The sequence below is a fragment of the Protopterus annectens genome, chromosome 1.part0, assembly GCF_019279795.1.
Source record: "Protopterus annectens isolate FY-2018-M chromosome 1.part0, PAN1.0, whole genome shotgun sequence".
Classification (NCBI taxonomy): Eukaryota; Metazoa; Chordata; order Ceratodontiformes; family Protopteridae; genus Protopterus; species Protopterus annectens.
This window is the reverse complement of record NC_056725.1, coordinates 643,035,836-643,055,204: the sequence shown is the minus strand read 5'-3', so window position 1 is coordinate 643,055,204 and position 19,369 is coordinate 643,035,836. Positions and strand designations below refer to the sequence as shown.

The window sequence follows — 19,369 nt, the reverse complement described above, 5'->3', positions numbered from 1 at the left end:
AAACTCACTAATGCCCTGCACCCCCCACACCCTTGCTACTACTATATACTAACTTTCAGATGGCACTACAGTGAGTAAAAGAGAATATTCCCTTATCCTCACAGTAACGTGATCTACAACATCAACCTCCCCTCCCATACCACTAAAAAACACTGTACCTGCACCACTGCACCAGGAATTCTGTTCAGTCTAGTGTAGTTCACTACTGCAGTTGGCTAAGCTATGGGTGTATTGCTACATCTTAAAGAAAAAAGGAGTCCCAGAAACTAAGACTCCTGGAGCATCTGGAGAGTGGGCTTAGCAAAGCCTGCTCCGGACCTAGAAAAGGAACCCAGTTTGTAGTGCTTTATTAAGGTATAATACTTCTAGTCGATCAGCATTCCAGAAGGGTATATCTTAGATAAACAAATGATCAAAATGTCGAGTACAACATGCGCGACACAGTTTGATCGAACATTCATCTAGTTGAATGCTTAAATTAACAAAAAACAGAGTTCTGACAATTTTCAATTGTCCCACACCTTCCCTACATTAGCATGCAACACACACACACACACACACACACACACACACACACACACACACACACACACACAACTAATACAAATAAACACGCACATTCTCGCATCATTCAACAACATTCAAACCTAAACACACTTTTCTACTTTTAAATGAAAGTGGGGGGCTTCACTACCCACACCTCCCCTAACTATATATACCAACTCTGAGATCGCTCTACATTGGGGAAAGGGCAATTACCTACTAATCACAACACACACACACACACACACACACACACACACACACACACACACACACACACACACACACACACACACACACACACACACACAAACAAACACAGACACACACACACACACACACACACACACACACACACACACACACACACACACACACACACACACACAAAAGCACAACATTCACTTACCTAGCCATTCCAGACACCGTAGCGTCCTTACATCACAAGCTACACTCCCCACCAGGGCCAACAATAACTTTTCGGAACTCCGGTTTTCATCTTTTAGGGTTTTTGAACAGATGAACAATCAATCAAAATGTTTCAAGCATGTTGTACTCGACATTTTGATCGTTCATCTAATAGGAACCCTTCCAGAAGGTCACCGAAGAAGCTAGTGTCCTTGCAGGGTGAGCTGTAGCCCTGCCTGGAAGTGACTTACTGTAGTGAGTATAACAAAAAAAAATAGCATGAGACAACAATCTCAATATAATCTGCTTAAAACAGTGGTTGTCCTTTCCTTTTATGTTTATAGTAGACAAACAGCTATTCAGATTTCATAATAGGTTGAGTTTTATCTAGGTAGTATCTGACCTGCCTAAGAACATCCAGAGAGTGAAGAATCCTTTCTCCTTTGGATCAGGAAAGAAGACTAGTAGAAGAATAGTCTGACTTAAAATAAACTGTGAGATGACTTTAGGCATAAAGGTAGGATTTGTTCTAAAAATAAACTTGTGAAGAATAACATAAGATTAATTCATCATAAGAGTCTGTACCTCAGACATTCTCCGAGCAGACCTCTGAGCAATAAGCAAAAGAGTTTTCCATGTGAAGAACTTCACATCAACCAGATGAACTGCTGGCTCAAATGGAAACAGTTTCTCAATCACAAAGTTAGGATCCCAAGGAGAGGCCACCTGTCTCCTACATGGATGAGTGTATAGCAGCCCTTTCAAAAACTGTTAACTTGAGCATTAATAGAAAGGTGGAATCTAAGGCAGACAAGCAGAAATTGCTGGCAAATGTCCCTTGACAGAAAAGTACATAGTCCATTGAACAATAAATCACAGAAGTAATCAAGAATAGGCAATAAAGCCTGAAGCGGATACTGCTTCTTTGATGGGTAACAATCAGAAAATCTTTTACATTTGGACATATGTGATTTTCAAGTAGCAGGCTTTCTTCCGTCCTTAATACTTGTTGCATGTCCTCAGAAAAAAAAATGGCTAAAATGTATCAAAATTCTATCATCCAAGCAGTTAGATGAAGAGTTTGCAAACTGGGGTGTATCAAACTCCCCTGTCTTGTGTAAGTAATTCCAGTCTGTGAGGAGGCTTGTGGTAACTGCCATAGGCAAGATTGAAAATAAGGAGAACCACTGTTGCCTTGACCAGAATTGAGTCACCCCAATAGTTTTTACAGAGTCCTTCTGAATCTTTAGAAGAGCTTGGGTTATCAATGGAAAGGGTGCAAAAGCATATAAGAATATCCCACCAGTGGACTGAGTAGAAATCTGTTTTCCAGGCTTTTTTTCAAGGAATCCTTGGGCAGAATTCCTTTAGTTGTCTGCACTGAAATGAGGCAAACAGATCTGATTGAGGAGTTCCCCACAGTTTTACCAATTCCTAAAAGAGCACAGGATGATGTTTCTATTCATCAGGGTCTATCCTGGTCCTGATGAGCTTGTTTGCAATAACATTTTGCACTGACAGGATCTATGAAGCATGAAGAGTTAAACTGAGCTTTGTTGCTACCACAGCAAGTTTGCACAGAATGTAAGATCTGGTAGCACTCTGTTGGTTTATGTACTACATCACAGTGGGGTTGTCTGTGTGCACTCCTGAAGACCAGAGATAATATAAAGCTTTAAAGCAGAGATCAATTACACCATATCTCTGAAAATTATGTGCTTTTGTCTGTCTGTCTATAGGACTCTAAAGAACTTTCACTTTTATCACTTTTGGGACCAATCCCCATGCCATGTCTGAAGCATCTGCATTGATTGACTGGTGAGGGCGTCAGCAGGGAAAATGTTAGACCAGGATTGCAAATTACCTGCTCTCCCCACCATCCAGTCTCTGTATTTACAAATGCCAGACCTAGGATATGAACGGATAAAGGCTGCAGATACTGAGTCAAGACTGATCTGAGGTACTGCTATATTTCATTCATGCGCAGTCTGGATTCCAGCAAGTATTCCAGAAATATATTCTATGAGAAGGGATAATGGAAGACTTCTGAAAGTTCATATGGAACACCAGACTGAACTGAAGTTTCTGAGTAGCTGAGAAAGACTCTTGACAGATGGAAAAAGAGCCTGCAGATATAAGACAATCAATTGTCCAAATATGGAAAAATGCGAATGCCCTGAAATCTACAATGAGAAATGGCTGGAGCTAGGCATTTTATGAATACCCCTGGTACAGCAGACACTCCAAAGGGCAAAACAGAGAGCTGATAATGTGAAACAGACACAGACCACAAAAAATTCATGTTGTGCTGCACAATGGGAATGTGATGATAGGCATCCTTTAGATCCAGCTTCACCAGGAAAACTACTGGGGGGATTAGAATGTACAAGAGACTGAAACAACATTTTGAACTTTGGACTTTTGACAAAAAGTTAAATATGAAAGATCCAACTCAGGCCTCTAGGAGCCTTTGGCTTGGGAAAAAATCCTTGCACACAAGAAGCTTTTGACTAGGAGATTGGGGGGTACAGGGTCTATGACTCCTTGAGACAGCATGTGTTGCAGGATGGGAGGCAACAGAGGTCAAGTTCCCTAGACAAGGGATAATTAACTGGCATACAGGAAGGGATTCCCGTAGCGATGTGTATCCCTACTGGATTATTCTCAGAACCGATTAGATGCTAAAATGGAAGCTGAAGTCGGAGGGACAATGAAAAGTTGCCACATTGGGGGAAGACTAGGACAGATGGAAAGTCTTGCTAACTGGGAAGGGGCTGGTTTTGGCTTTTAGGGTCTCTTCCTTTCTTTTTTTTTTGCTTCTCCTTGCTATTGTTTTTTTTAAAGACTGTTTTCTGGCTCGTTGCCATTTATACTTAGTACTGGAAAAGGAAGTGGAGGAGGAGTGAAAATTTGCATTTGTTCTAAAGAAAAAAGGCTGAATATTTTGTCATTCCTTAAATCAATTTTCCCCTTTCATCATACTTCTTAAGCATCTCAGTTGTAGAACGGGCAAACAAAAAACTCAAATGCAGAAGAAGGGATAACACTTTTTGAAGTGAAATCATTAAGAATTTGAGCACTATCACATACTGGTTTAGAAAAGAAATGTCCAGAACTCGTCTCCAGGCATTTTCTTTATTTGGCATCAAACAAATTCTTGAATAAAACCTTTTTCCCAACTGAGAAGGAGGAAAGTACACTTGCAGAAATCTTACTTACCTTTAACAGTAGATGTTCGAATTTCAAACTGTCTCAGTGGCATATGAGTTCTTTGCCTGCACAAAACCACACTGGCAGCTTTTCAGAGCTCAGAATTCCCTCCTCTGCCTCCCTATGATGGGGGACTAACTAAGCCCCTCCCATCAGGGGAAGCCTAACCCCTGACAGAGTGACCAAAGTATGAGTGGAAAATCCCTGAAACAGATCTAACATGGATCTATTTTTTCCTGTGAAAGAAAGGCAATGTGAGTGATGAACATCTGTTTCTATTACCCCTGAGAAAGCATGTGCTGTAGAACAGGAGGAAATAAAGGGTATTGGTCTGGTGGATGTGGAATAATTCCCTGCAAAGGAGGAATCTCTTCCCACTGCCATCTGTAACCTTGGTGAATCATACTAAGAACTCACTTATCTACAACAACCAATGGTCAAAGACAGAAAAGGAGTTACTGAGTTTCTGTAAAGGATAAGGGACTGCTGGGGGTGTGTGGGAGGGTTCCTTATATAGTTATTCTGACTTATTTGACTGTCCTTTGTTTTGATGGGTCCTGCTTTATTTTTGGTACCGCCTGCCGGTGTTTTTTACATGTATGATTACCAGCATTTTCCTGAGACTGCTCATTTTGTTTCTTGACAAAACTGGATGAAAGACCAGAAAATCTTTTGTAAAATTTAGATAATGAGGGCTGAAAATCTGAGAGATTCCCGGTATCAACTCAACTCTCTCATCACATTTTTGATAACCTCTGCAGCAGAGTGTCCAAAAGCTAAAACTCTAGCCAAAGGAGAATTTAAAACCTCATTCTTTATATCTTCTGGGAGACTCTGAGAATGTAGCCAGGCAAACCTCCTCAACACAGTACCAATGACAATGGCCCTGGATGTAGTGATCTGAGAATTAGAGTAAACTATAACATCTTAGCCTGTCCGTTACAAATTCTAAAAACTACAGTTGCATAAGCATAAACTTTTTTCTCCAAACCTGTCAATTGTATTATCATTCTTGTCTGAAGGGGAATGATTAAGATTAACAAAATGCTTGGTAGTAGCTTAATGAACCAAAGGTATTAATGCTGGATCAGGTCTAGGAGGACTGTATAAGGATTTGAAAGACTGAGGAACTTTGTACATTCTGTTTGCTTTCTTAGGTGCAGTAGCTTGGCTGTCAGGGAAAACTACAGGCTGTGATAAACATATTCTCCAGTGCTGTTGTAACAACAGCTCACAGTATTTACTGCGGGACAGAGAAACTTCAGTATCCTCCACTGAAAACAATAACACATATTACAAAAAGTTGCAGAGAAACAGAATCCCTCATAGGAAGACTCAGACACCATGCTCTCCTCTGAGTCTGAATCAGGAATCTGGGGAGAAAAACCTGAAGCTGTCCTATCACATTCCTCACCAAATTCAGTTTCTTGAATCTCATCTGGAATTCCTTTTCCTTTAATTAGAAATTACCTCATACGAAGGGTCAATAGCCTATACAAGACACCGAGCCAGACCTAATAAAATGCTTTTGTCCAATGGAACTACTGTAGGAGAAGACAAATGTTTAGTTTTCTGCTTCTTTTTGACAGGAAAGTTGGGGCAAATAGGTTTATTAATGGCAACAGTAGCTTCCCCAGGGATGGGTACACCATTCTGGCTAAGTAGGGGCACCTTCCATGCCCCCTCTCCCAAGACTGACAAGAGTAACTCTCTCTCTGTTCTACTGAAGGGACCCCAACAGCTGCAGAGAATATCGCTAACCCCTGGTCCATAGTTGCATATGGACAACACCAGAGGGAACAGAGAAAAAGATGAGTGGTTTGAGGAACCAGCTTTGGCTGCAGCAGAATGACTGACCTATGGCTGAGGCAAATTGCTAGCCTGATGTGGTGGAAAAGGCTATTTAGTTAATTTTTTTTTTTTTGTGGCTGGAAGAAAGACCGATTATGGGAGAGTTTGTCACATGGTCTAGCTGAAAGTGGTGCTTGTTTCCTGTGGAAATTCAGCAGTACAAGCCAGTATAATATAAAAAGTATTTAAAAGTAACTTTTCCCTCTGAAAATACCATAAAAAAAAAATCATTCAAATATGCTTTGCCAGACCCAAAAAGTCATTTAAACACAGTTTGCAACAGAAAAATACTTTTAGAATGGTTAAAACAACTTTTAAACCATTAGAAACAACAGTGCACTAGCTGCAGTGGTGGTGCTGCGGTAGCGTTGTCACCTCACAATAAGACGTTGTCCTGTTAGATTCTCAGCTAAAGCGTTTTCTGTGTGGAGACATACGTGAATGGGTGTACCTTCTTTGAAGGTTGTGTGTCAGGGCTGGCAACTCGGCACATAAAAATCTTCTGTCAATCATTAGCGGACTGGTGTTCCACTGTGGTGACCCCTAACCGGGAAAAGCCACAAGAAACAACAGTGCATTAACACATATTCCTAGGTTAAAAATACTTTCCTAACCATGAAAGTAAATTTAAACAATAAATATAACATCAGGAAGGCTTTTTTTTTCCTCAAAGGGAACTTATTGGCCCAGCAATGGAACAGCACAATCCAACCACTGATCTTCAAAAGCCAGCTGAGGAGCATTCTCTTCAATGGCAGGAAAGCCCTGAAGGGCTTGATACCCAAGCCTGTCCTTTAGTCAGCCCAGCTCGAGCTGGCTAACAGTTTGGGTGCATGGAATGTGTCCTGAAGCTTTCAAAGCTGGCCAGCTACTATGCTCTTAGCAGGATATAGCCCATATAGCTTATGCTACTGCAGCAGTGATTAATATGATGAACATCTGGATGATTGAATGGGTATTCACAAATTCAACCCTGGCTTGAGTGGCCTAGCCCTCCTCAAAAAAGAAGCTAGGGTCAAGGGTGGGTACTGACAAGGTTTAAATGGTCATAAGACTCAGATGCCTTGTATTTCCTATGATCTTCCTTCATGTGCAGTCTGGCAAATGGGATCATTTCAGTTGTGGATGCCATAAACCACACGGTGCTCAAAATATTTGTTGCAGTGGTCATTTGAAGGTTTGTAATGGAAATGTAGTAGGTTGTCAGAGACTGGACATTTTCTAGAGGGACAAAAAGTTGTCAGTGGTGGATTTCTTAGTATTAAGAATGAATTCTAACTGGACAAAGAGAATGTTTGTAAATGTAAGTCCAGAAGAATTTTTTTAAAAAGAAGTGGCTGGAGCTACGACAGGAGTTAAGCATTTTGTGAACACTGTTGGTGCTGTAAATAAACAAAAGGATGGAGCAGTAAATTAAAAGTGATATCCCAATGTACAAAATGTTTAGAATTGTCTGTGTTTTGTATCAATAGGGATCATTCAGGTCAAAGGTTATTAGCAAGACTTGGTGAAAAACGAAAGGGAAAAGGTTTTGGAGGGTTAGTATATTGAATTTTGGAGCTTTTAGGAAGGTGTTTAAAAGAGATAAGTCCAGAATTGATCTCCACATTGCTTCTTTTGTTTGGACTAGGAAACGTCTCTTGAAAAGTACAGTTGTATAAGTTGCACTTACCTATAACAGTAGATGCTCAAATTCCTAACTGCTGTAGTAGCCTACAGGTTGTGTCTTGCCTAAGACACAGTAACTGGCCAGTTTCCAAAAGCTCTGGATCCCTCCCTCTGATCTAATCTGATTGTTGATGGGCCAGCCCTGAAGAAGAAAAATCAGCAGTCAGAATGGAACATCTTTGGGACTTTCTTGCCAACTAGAAAAGAAGTACCATACTCATCCTGAACTGACCTAAAAATACATAAACAGCCCAGCATGTTACACAACTGTATTATGCTCAACATTCCCACTGTGGCAGTAGCCCATGGGTAGAATATCTCAGCTTATTCAACCAGGAAGGACGAAGAATATGTATGCAGGAAAACCTGGAGACTGGCCCTATCAATGTCAGTCCTGGATTTAAAGAAAGATTCCAGTATGCAATTACTTGTAGAGGTATATACAGAGGACCACAAAACTGTTTCTAGACAGCTTCTGGAATCTACCCTTTTCCAATCTGCCATCACTGAATACAAGGCCTGTGGTCGGTGTGCCTTAATACTGTCTGGAAATGGTTCATCATGCTGTGTAAAGAAAAGGTGAAAGACAAGACAACTACTTGTTTGAGACAGGTTGTCCTTTTCCATTCCCAGCATATAAAATACATAGCTGATACGCTTTTCTAAATCACTTGGTTCTATCAAGACAGTACATGAGCTGACTACCCGTGTACAGAGTATGAGGAAACCTTTCCCCATGGTTCTGAAAGTTAAAATAGAACACTGAGATTGATGGCCTGATTCAAAGAAACTCTGAAATTACCTTGAGCATGAAATAGGGATTTATTCATACTGTTATCCTATCCCTAAAGCAGGGCAGATAGGGTTTACCCACCAAAAGAGCTAAAACTCAGATACATACATATATATATATATATATATATATATATATATATATATATACACACACACACACACACACACACACACACACACACACACACACACACACACACACACAAACACACTAAACAAACAGCCAAGCTAGACTTCTCAATGTGTGATACCTTAAACCTCCTATAATAGAGGTCCATGGGATATATCCAAATGACTCCTTAAGGACATCAAGTGTTTCAGCTATATGGCTTCTGAATGTCCACAACTTTTTTTTTTACTTTTCAAGTTTTTATGGTTGCATTCAGGCCAATAAACCCAAACCCCACTAGCTGTGGACATGCATGTTTTAGTCATTTTTGCAATTTTTACTGAATAGTCTGTGTATCCTTTTTACTCTTTGATATGAATATGTGAGATGTGTAGGTTCAAACAAAGATAAGTTAACCTTTCCCAACAGAAATGTAAGATCCCAGGAAGGAGAAACCTGTCCACAAGGATATCTTAGGTGAAGAAATGTTAACTGGCCACAAGATGTACAATTTGCTCTGGCAGAAAGAAAGATGGTTAGAGAGTGAAGGAATGCTGAACAGCTAACTCCCAGGTAGTCATAGCCAGCTGGAACAGGAGTCCGTCCTTATGACCCCTGAGTTTGCTGATATAATTCATCAAATCCAAAAACAAATGAAACAGAGTCCAAACTGGCCGTAATCTTTTATTATAAAATATAAGCGCTTTCAGGTTAAAAAAACCTTCAGACAAACTTCACATAATCATGACAGTCTTTAAATATTAAAACACTTCTAAAAGCAACCAATTACTTTCTACACTTGACCCGCCTTTTCTTTAAGGCTGGTTTTAAAGGTACAGAACTATTTAACCCTAGTGGGTTGTATGATCCATTTTAACTCTGCATACTCTGTATCATTGACAATGCCCCCCCCCCCTTTTTTTCATCTGTTCAACATGCAGAACCATAAAAACAAAAGTATGATCTGGAAAGCTAGAAACATGCTGGCACAATGCATTATGTTTATCCTTCTAATAGTTGACAAATGGTGCAATTTCTTGTTTTTAACATGACTTGCAGCATGTCACGTAAACCGGGTCTATATCACTTCGACGAAATGGCAGAAGTTCGAACACATGTTTGAACTTCTAACCTCGAAGTGCAAAATCATCGAAGGCTTAGAACAGCGATTTTTTTCCCAGGGAAAAAAATTGCTGTTCCAAGAAACACACACACAACACAAGCACACCAAAAAAACAGCAATCCACACACATACATTTAAAATCCTACATCTAACCTTACACTAAACTGTACATACACTACTATCTATCCACTTACCTTAACCCAAACTCTAACCCTAAGGTCCATCATTATCGCACACTCACCTGACCTGCGGCTTAACCCTAACTCACCTAACCCTAAAGTCTGTCACTATCGCACACCCACCTCACCCGTGCCCTAACCCTAACTCACCTAACCCGCGCCCTAACCCTAACGTCCACACAATCGCACACTTACCTGAACCCGACCCGTAACTTTCCACCACAGTGCTGAAAACAGCAAAGCTGTGTTCTGTGGCTTTGCGATAATCAGTTTTCGAACTTCACGGGTCGAACATATGGTGTTCGAACTGCTGAAGTTTCGACAAACTGATAGGAACCCAAGTAAACCACATTCTCTGTATGGCAATCTGCATAAAACTCAAATGTGTATTTTTTTGTTTGTAACAGGATGTATAAAATAATTTAAACCATTCACATTTGAACATGCTTTGCAATGCCTACAGGGTAAAGTCCCTGTTCTCATGTGTGCAGAGGAAACACTGTTAGCCTTCTTATTTTTTAAACCAGGTTCTATGCATAACATGTCTTTTATATTACTGTTACGCTTGAAGGTAAATCTAGGTTTCTCATCTAAAATATCCTTCAAGTGATTGTCACTTATTAGTATCTTCCAGTTTTGCTTACTATCACATATCCCCTACACAGTGTTACTACAACATAGCATTACCTTGGGTTTTTCATCGTACTTATTAGATGGCTTCAACTTGTCTCCCTGCTGTTCTGTAAAAACTACAGATTTTCTTAGGTTCTCAGTAGAGTACAGCAATGAGACCATTGCCTTTTTAGATGTCACATTAAAAAAAATGTAACTAGTAAGATAAACACCACCTTGCATAGGAAACAATGCTGGAGAAATCATTATCTGAATGCACATAGTATGCAGCCTAGGCATACTTTTCATAATATCATGCAAGAGCAAGGATACAACAGAGTTTCTCAGTTGTGCACAGACAATAATGATTTCCACAAAGAAATTGATGGGTTAAATGAACAAACTAAGAACAGTATAATATCTAATAGGGAAGCTGGGGCTAGGCTATTGTTCTCTGATAATAAAGAACAGCAGGGAGACAAGATGAAGCCATCTAATAAGTAAGATAAAAAACCCAAGGTAATGCTATGTTATAGTAACAATGTGTATGGGATATGTGATATTATTAAGCAAAACTGGAAAATACTAAGAAGTGATAAGCGAAATAGTAATATCAAAGACATGTTATGCATAGAACCTGGTTTAAAAATAAGAAGAAGGCTAACAGTGTTTCCTCTGCAAATAGGAGAACAGGGACTTTTCCCTGTAGGCATTGCAAAGCATGTTCAAATGTGAATGGTTTAAATTATTTTACACATCCTGTTACAAACAAAAAAATACACATTTGAGTTTTATGCAGATTGCTATACAGAGAATGTGGTTTACTTGGCAAGCTGCAAGTCATGTCTGAGTTTTTATGTTGGAAAAACTAATTGTAAGTTAAATACAAGAATATTGCACCTTTGTCATCTATTAGACAGAAGGATAAACATAATGCATTGCACTAGCATGTTTCTAGCTTTCCAAATCATACATTTGTTTTTATGGTTCTGGTTCTGCATGTTGCACAGATGAAAAAAAGGGGGACATTGTCAATTATACAAAGTATGCAGAGTTAAGATAGATAATACAGTTGACTGCTGACAACCCACCTGGGTTAGATAGCTCTGTACCTTTAAAACCAGCCTTAAAGAAAAGGCGGGTCAAGTATAGAAAGTAATTGGTTGCTTTTAGAAATGTTTTAATATTTAAAGACTGTCGTGATTATGTGAAGTTTGTCTGATGAAGGGTTTTTTAACCTAAAAGCTCTTACTTTTTATAATAAAAGATTACGGCCAGTTTGGACTCTTTCATTTGTTTTTGGATTTGTTCTTACAAGAGGTTCGAGAGGAGTCCTTAAGGGAAGCTAAGAAGCTTGTGTTTTGCTACATGTAATACATCTCTGTGCTGTTGTACAACAATTTAAAAAAATGTGCTCTGGTCTGAAAGATATACAGGCCTTGCACCTTTACCCTCATATGAACTACCTTCCAAAGAAATCCTCAAATGTCTTGAGACACAGATAGCTTCTGAGGTAGAGGAAAACAAGGGGGTTATATAAGTTGGCCTGCATAATCTCCACCATTGCAGTTCCATGTATGAAGCCCAAGAGGTACTACAACCAGACTAGCAGTGTGACTCAGACAGAAATTCAGAGATCTTATAGGTTCTGTAGAACCATAAAGCTTCTCTTGGGAATAAAAATGACGTATTTTAAAGGGCTGATATCAAGAATATTGCACCCTTCCCACACAGTGACAGGGAGGAAGATTTTAAAACTGGACTCTGAGAAGGGTTTTCTGTGGTGTCAGAAGCATTCTGGAATGTCAGCCTTTGAAAAGTTGGTACTGGTTAAAGGACTCTTAGGAAAGAAAAAGAAGAACCAGAAGGAAAGGAAAACTCTGTCTGGCTTTATAGGTGGAGAAGAACTACCACCCCCCCCCCCCCAAATAAAATGAGAATTTTGCATTCTGTACCAACTGTTCTCCACTAGAATCACTTTTAATCCTCATGAGCAAAAGGCAGTCACTTGCTGAAGTGGAATGAACAGAACCAGCTAATGGAACAAGGTATTCAAGAAATGAAAGCGGGATGAAAGTCTGAAAAAGAAGGCTTATAAGTCTAGGAATTTTGAAGCCATTAACTGTCCCATTACTGGAAATACTTCAAGTTGTCCTATCATAATATTTCAAGTTGTTCTGCAGCATGTGGAAGGATTTTATATCATACCCAGAAAGGCCTAGTCATGCAGAATATAACCTAGGGTGCCAAACACCACCTCTTCTCAATATTAGAAGAGTTTTAGGCACTAGATACATGTTGGAAACCTGCCTCCAAAATTTTACTTCAAAATTCAAATGGTAGGGTTTGGAAAGTAACAGAAGCCTGCTACATGTCTGTTTTAAGGAGTCTAAAGATTATGAATCAGATTTAGAACAGGCAGTGTAATATATACCTCCTCCAAAACTGGTATTGGAGGGGGAAAGTGAAAGAATTACAAAAAGATCTACTCACATTATACAAGGAGAAATATCATAATGTAGTGGGAATCCCTCAATCTTCCCAAGATGATACTTCATTCATGCTGGCAATCATTCTAGAAAGAAGCACTTGCCAAAGTGAATGTCAGAAACAGATTCTCCCTGTATCTGATTAGTGGAGATTTGTAGGATATGAATCCTCATCTATGTAAGTCATATTCATCAGAAATAACATTAAAAGGGATCATCTATGACCGGAATGTGAGTCCCTACAAAAGGGCTCATCCCCCAAACACATCCAGTAGCATTGTCTATAAACTCTGTGTCCCAGTAAAGGGATATCTTCTGTGACCTACTCTACAGAGGCACAGTCAACCAATCTAAAAGGGTGGCGAAAGCCAAACACATTGGCTAGGCTTGTAAATGCCCCAGGGCAGATAGCCTAGTATCAACCCATGAACCTATGAATTATGTCCAGACTAGAACACTAATCACAGCCACAAAAGACTTGAATGACCCCAGTTTGTGGTGGCCTGAAGAACTACATCACAGAAGACCAGAGACGTAAGCAAGTGGACTGAGGAACAATAAATTACCACTGCAGGTGCACCTACTCTTTGCAGAGTTGCAAGTTTAGCCACATAAAAGCAAGGGCTCTTAGGTAAGTAATGCTTCTTTATAAGAAATATGGAAGTCAGATCACCAGAAGCATTTGTTTAATGGTGTGTATCCTTGCTTTGACTGAACAGGAAGTGCTGGATGCGAAACATATTGCTGGGATTCATCCATCAGAAGGTAAGCTGCCAAAAGTTCACATGTACAGTACAGAAACACTTTTCTCTGATCATGGAACAGATGACAGGTGTGCTGTACTGCCTTACATCATACATACTGGTATGCAATACATACCTCAACGGAGTCCACTACCTCCATGGGGACCTTCCATCTTTACACTGCAGGGCCAATGCCATTCTAAAGGCTGTGTGGCACAGATGACCATTTGTGCAGACTTGTGACTACATGGTAGTCATGCAAATGGCATGACCATGCTGTCAATGTGTATGCAGACTACTGTTACTTATGCTGGCAGATGATGGTGTCCATGTCTTTCATGAGAGGGGGACTAATCCATGACCAAGAATGTTCACAGTTTGCATTGTTCCATTGTGAGATACCACAGCACCTGTCACAGCCACATATGCACAGTGCAACACACTGGCTGGAGATCTGTCCCCAAGAACATATAATGAGCAGCTACCCACTACATCTTGATAACAATCCTTCTCAGGAAGCACCATTCCGTCCCTGCACAATATATACAGTTCTCTCCAGCCATACGGCCACATCACTCACTCCCTTCTACATACTTTAGACTCTCTGTCTGCCAGTGTGTCCATTTCTGATCCCTGCTGGCTGTTCTGTCCCTCCTTATGTATGCAAATGTTAACAACTTTGCCTTGTCCTCACTGCTGTTACTTGGGCAGGTAGAGCCTGATGCACAACATGGCTAGCCAATGCACTGTACAACATAGTCTGGGTGTAGTAATAGATGCATCAGTTTTCATCTTTGCTGTGTCTCTTCCCATAGATGTGGACCAGACACCTCCTCAGTGCAGTCTACAAGTCAACACATGGTCTTCCCCTGCAACCAATTTCTCAGCCAGCTCCTCATCCAGAATTTCCTCTACCACTGACTTCAGTCTTTCCATTCCTCTGATGGCAATCTCCTGCTGTAGTAGTCTGTGTACCACCAAGTTGTGCAGAACTGGACAGACAGGATGCATTTCATTGTAGGTCTCTGGAGTATACTGCTGCATGCCCTTAGAGGAATACATGTAACATAAGCAGAGCTTCAACAAATCAAAGCATATGTAGTGGGTCTGCTACAGTGGGCAGTTGTGCATCATCTTAGCCATACATTGAGGGTTGTGTATCAATGTCATCAGCCATGGTTCCAGGTCATATCTGGCATCACCAACATGATGCCCCTGTGGGAAATCACCACCACCACCACCACAAATTGCTGGAATAGGACTGACGTGTTTCAGATGTGAAACCTGTAAGAACTTTCTGGAAGGAGCACAGACACATTGTTTATAATACCATGTGCACAGAACACCATCTGGTAGCTGATCAGAGTGGAAACCTCCTTCATGTGTATCAGGTGTGGCCTTGACGATAACAAGGATACAATCAGTGACCCCCCTAGAACATCCGGGAAATGGGCTATTTTGTAGAACATTCCCATTGTGGTGTTGCTGTCCTTTGTGGTCCATGGGAACCACATATGCTCTTCCATATGCTGTAGTAATAACATCAAGGAACTAGTGTAGCATTCATGAGGTGGATGCCTTTGATACGTGCACTGTGTCTTCTGACATTCACAGGAATATCTATGTAGTAAGGACATTCTGTGATGCACACACCTTAATGTTCACAGTGATTGGTATTCTACACATACCACTGGATTCCATGTGATGGCAGTGCATGTCTGCAAGCTCCTGTTTGATGTCTGTCCACGCTATAATGTTCAAATATGGGTCCCTATGACTTGGTCGACATTTCATTTGGTCGACTGTTGATTTGGTCGACAGTTCATTTCATCGACAAGCATTTGCCCCCTACCCCAATGTTGTGCGACCCTGGAGTTGATATATATAGTTAGGGGGTGTGTGGGGGGCACAGCCCCCCACATTGGGGGGGTGTGGGGGGCACAGCCCCCCACCTAAAATGCTTGTCGATGAAATGAACTGTCGACCAAATAACAGTCGACCAAATGAAAAGTCGACCAAGTCATAGGGACCCTCAAATATACATAAAAATATTGCAGGCAAGTGATGCACTTCTAGCCTGACAATATACTAAAACTATAATTCCCATAATAAGTGTCCAGATTGTTCTTATAAATATCAAAACTAGTGCTTCATTTAATACAATTTATAGTAGTCTATTCCATGCATCAGCTACTATCTCAAAGAACCAATTAATACTATGTCCCTGTCATGAAGATAATGATATGTTAGATGCCATTAGATACATGAAGGGTAAAGAAGCCCACTGTCATGGGCAGTGACTGCTAGAATGACCCCAAACAAATATGGTTCAGCTAATGTAGACATTACTACTAACATCTTCATGAAATTTCTGTCTCTGTTTACCAAGAAATGAGAGTATGCAAATTAACTACTGGATGTGGCTTGCTTCAAAAGTTTTGGTTCTGAATTGCTCACAGATGTTGTTTGCCCCCTTTATATTCCCAGTTGTTTTTATTACCATAATGTTGCTCATTTCCATATCACTATACAGATATTTGCAAAAGATGTCAGGCACACAACTTCTTCAGGGTGTGCAACATCACTACCTGTATCTCTGAAATAGTCCCATCTTGTGCATCGTCACTCACTGTGCAATCTTATGCACTACACTGCTTGTTTCTGAATCCTAACACTAGTATTAGAGTCATCAGAGTTACTCTAGATGACATTTATTCAAAGGAGAAAGAATAGCTCACATGTCTATGGAGACAAACACCAACAAAGAATATTGATACTATCAGAGAATATTAATAAGGTTTAACACATGATTAAAAATAAATATAATGATCAAGCTTGTCCAAAGAGTTCCAGTGATAATGTCTATGAATAGAAATTATCCCGTATTCTGTATGAGTTTTATTTCCATCTAAAAGAAAGGGTTGTGGGGAACCCATCCTGAACTGGCTGCCACTTTAGATTAATTGCTGGACGACTGTACATTTTTTTTGTCTTTCTTAGCACATTTCTTAAGATAGGGTTGCACTGATAAATGACTGCATTCTTAATGTGAGTTTCTTTGACTTTCCAATTTTAAGATGAGGACCTACCTATGTTTTTTCATAACATGCTGACATAAATTGGTTTTGGTGACTTACCATTTGGTGCTAGATTTCTGAGTGCTGAAATAAGACTTTCAATTTTATATTTGTAGAGGAAGTGTCTAGGGTCTGTTATTAGGTTAAAGACTTTGCTAAAGCAGATTTGATTCTCTGCAGTAATAACCTCTGAAAGAACTCTTTAAGAGTTTAAAATCTATTTCTTCTTGACCTTGCTTGCAAATATGGCAACATTTGTAGCAAACAATTTTACTGAAGATCTGCTATATGAGATCTCATCTTCTAAATCAAAGATCATTTCCTCAAATCCTACCAAGTTAGGAAATTCTCTCTCAAAACCTGATATCAAAATTATTATTATTATTATTATTATTATTATTACCATCATCATCGTCATCATCATCATAACATTCTTATAATTTTAGATGAGATTGTGACCATTTCTTTGGGAAATAAAATGTCTTCCCAAATAAATGGTCAATATATGGAATGAGATATTCATATTCAAAGTGTTTTTCTAGTTCAGAAATTAAAACAAATGTCAACAACTTTATGGGGCAATCCTGATAATGACAACTGGTAATATACTTTGTAAAAGACAAGAACTAGCAATGCTCAGGGGAAGTGGTACTCTTGAGTACCAGAACTACCAAATAAATCTTAAACTAACAATGTGAAAAAAAAAAACATGGACAGTAATTATCCCTACTCCTAAAAAACAATAATTAAGATGTACAAGACCCTTCACTGGTGGTATGGTAGACAAAACTTCCTATGGAAAAAAGCCATCTAAATTTTATTCTGATCACTTTGGGGATTTTCTCAGTTCTCCTCTTTAGATACTGATACAAAATTCCTTGTTTAGTAATGGTCTGCATAATGGGCGGCCATGGTGGTGCAGCAGTTAGCATTGCCACCTCACAGCAAGAGGTTCTCCGGTTCGATCCTTGGCTGGAGTGCCCTCTGTGCGGAGTCTGCATGTCCTCCCTGTGGTCGCGTGGGTTTCCTCTGGGTGCTCAGGTTTCCTCCCACATCCCAAAGACATGCTGTAGGTGGATTGGACACTCTAAATTAGCCCAAGGTTTGAGTGTGTGCGTGTGTGTGCCTTCTGTGGAAGGTTGGGTGCCAGGCTGGCAAATCGACACTGTAAAACTCCACTGCCAATCATGAGTGGACAGGTGATCCGCTGTGGCGACCCCTATGCTGAAAGAAGAAGAAGGAAGTAATGGTCTGTATAATACACATCATTACCATTCCTGTATTCATTCACGAGAGTGGGAAGCAGGCAAAGACTTAATTTATGACAAAACACGGTTTGCTTATCAATCTGACTTTCCCTTCCTCATATGCAAATGCATTTCCTCAATCTACTGTTACTATGAATGCTCATTTACTTTGTTTAACCACAATGCCTTGTAAAGACATTTTAATTATGTTTGCATTTTTGTCATTCATCTGTTTTACATGCTGCAGTTACATATTTTTTTCTTGATTGTATATCTAATTATTAATCTGTAATGATATTGGAGTGTTTGAGAGTGCACAGAAAATTGGCTAGGTCCTATGGCAAATACCTTGTTTATGAATGCAAATAGGTCACCAAAAATCAATAAAGTATATTACCATATGCTAGAAGCCTTCTTTAACTATCCCTTGAACAGATCATATCTAAGCTAGTACCAGCCACCTGATACATTTTGAAAACACTGCCAAATGTCCCTAGTGTGAAAAACATGTTTCAGCCTTTATTGTGCTTAACCATTACGTTTTCATTGTCTCTTACCATGACTCCAAGGCCCATTGTTTCATTATAGTCCTGGACTGCTACATTACGATCTTTAAGATACAGTTGATGTCCTTGATATTCATCTTGTTCTGCATAAAATTTGCTTCTGTACTTCTGTTCTATGTCCTTAAATAAACGTATCAGCAAGGATTCACATAGTCTGCGTGACAGCTCTTCATTATCTTTGCAGTGTTCTTGATACCATTCATTTACTGCATGCTGAAATAAAATGCATATTTAAAAAGAACATTTTACTAGAATTTGGTAAATCTAGTCTCTCATAAAAAAGCAGGAGTCTGTACCATACAAATTTATTCTGAGCTCAGAGGTAATAAGAAATTTTAAAATATTGATTCAATAAGCAATGTTTTGCTATTCTTAATTTTATTTGCAAGCTTCTTTGACAGAATTTAAGAAGGATGTCCAAACATTACTACAGAAATTAACTCTGCTCCTTGTTAGCTAAAGGCACTCACACCTCAGCATCTGCCACCTGCTCTGCAGTGGTTATGACTGTATCAAGGACACTCCACTTCCAGACTGAGTTTGTAACTCTTTCGACAGAGTTAAAACTCCATCAGAACTCATACTAGTTCTCATTCCACTCTTACGCCACACTTCACTGCTAGAAGATTAACGACTCTCATGCCAATGGCTTCTTTACCCAGCCACCAAGCCTATTCTGAACCTACAATCATCCTTTTCTTCATCAGATATCTGTATACCTTAACTATTTAGAATGGATCCCTCGTTTA

At 39.7% G+C, this 19,369-nt stretch overlaps 1 protein-coding gene across 1 annotated transcript in view; it reads right to left on the bottom strand.

The window, feature by feature from the left end:
- The window catches only part of LOC122793178 (guanylate-binding protein 1-like), a 2,019,684-nt gene that overhangs the window by 226,399 nt on the left and 1,773,916 nt on the right, over positions 1-19,369 (bottom strand). Inside the window, exon 9 of the mRNA XM_044061040.1 lies at positions 18,612-18,833. Coding sequence (XP_043916975.1) covers positions 18,612-18,833 — 222 coding nt within the window. The remainder of the gene's footprint in view (positions 1-18,611; positions 18,834-19,369) is intronic.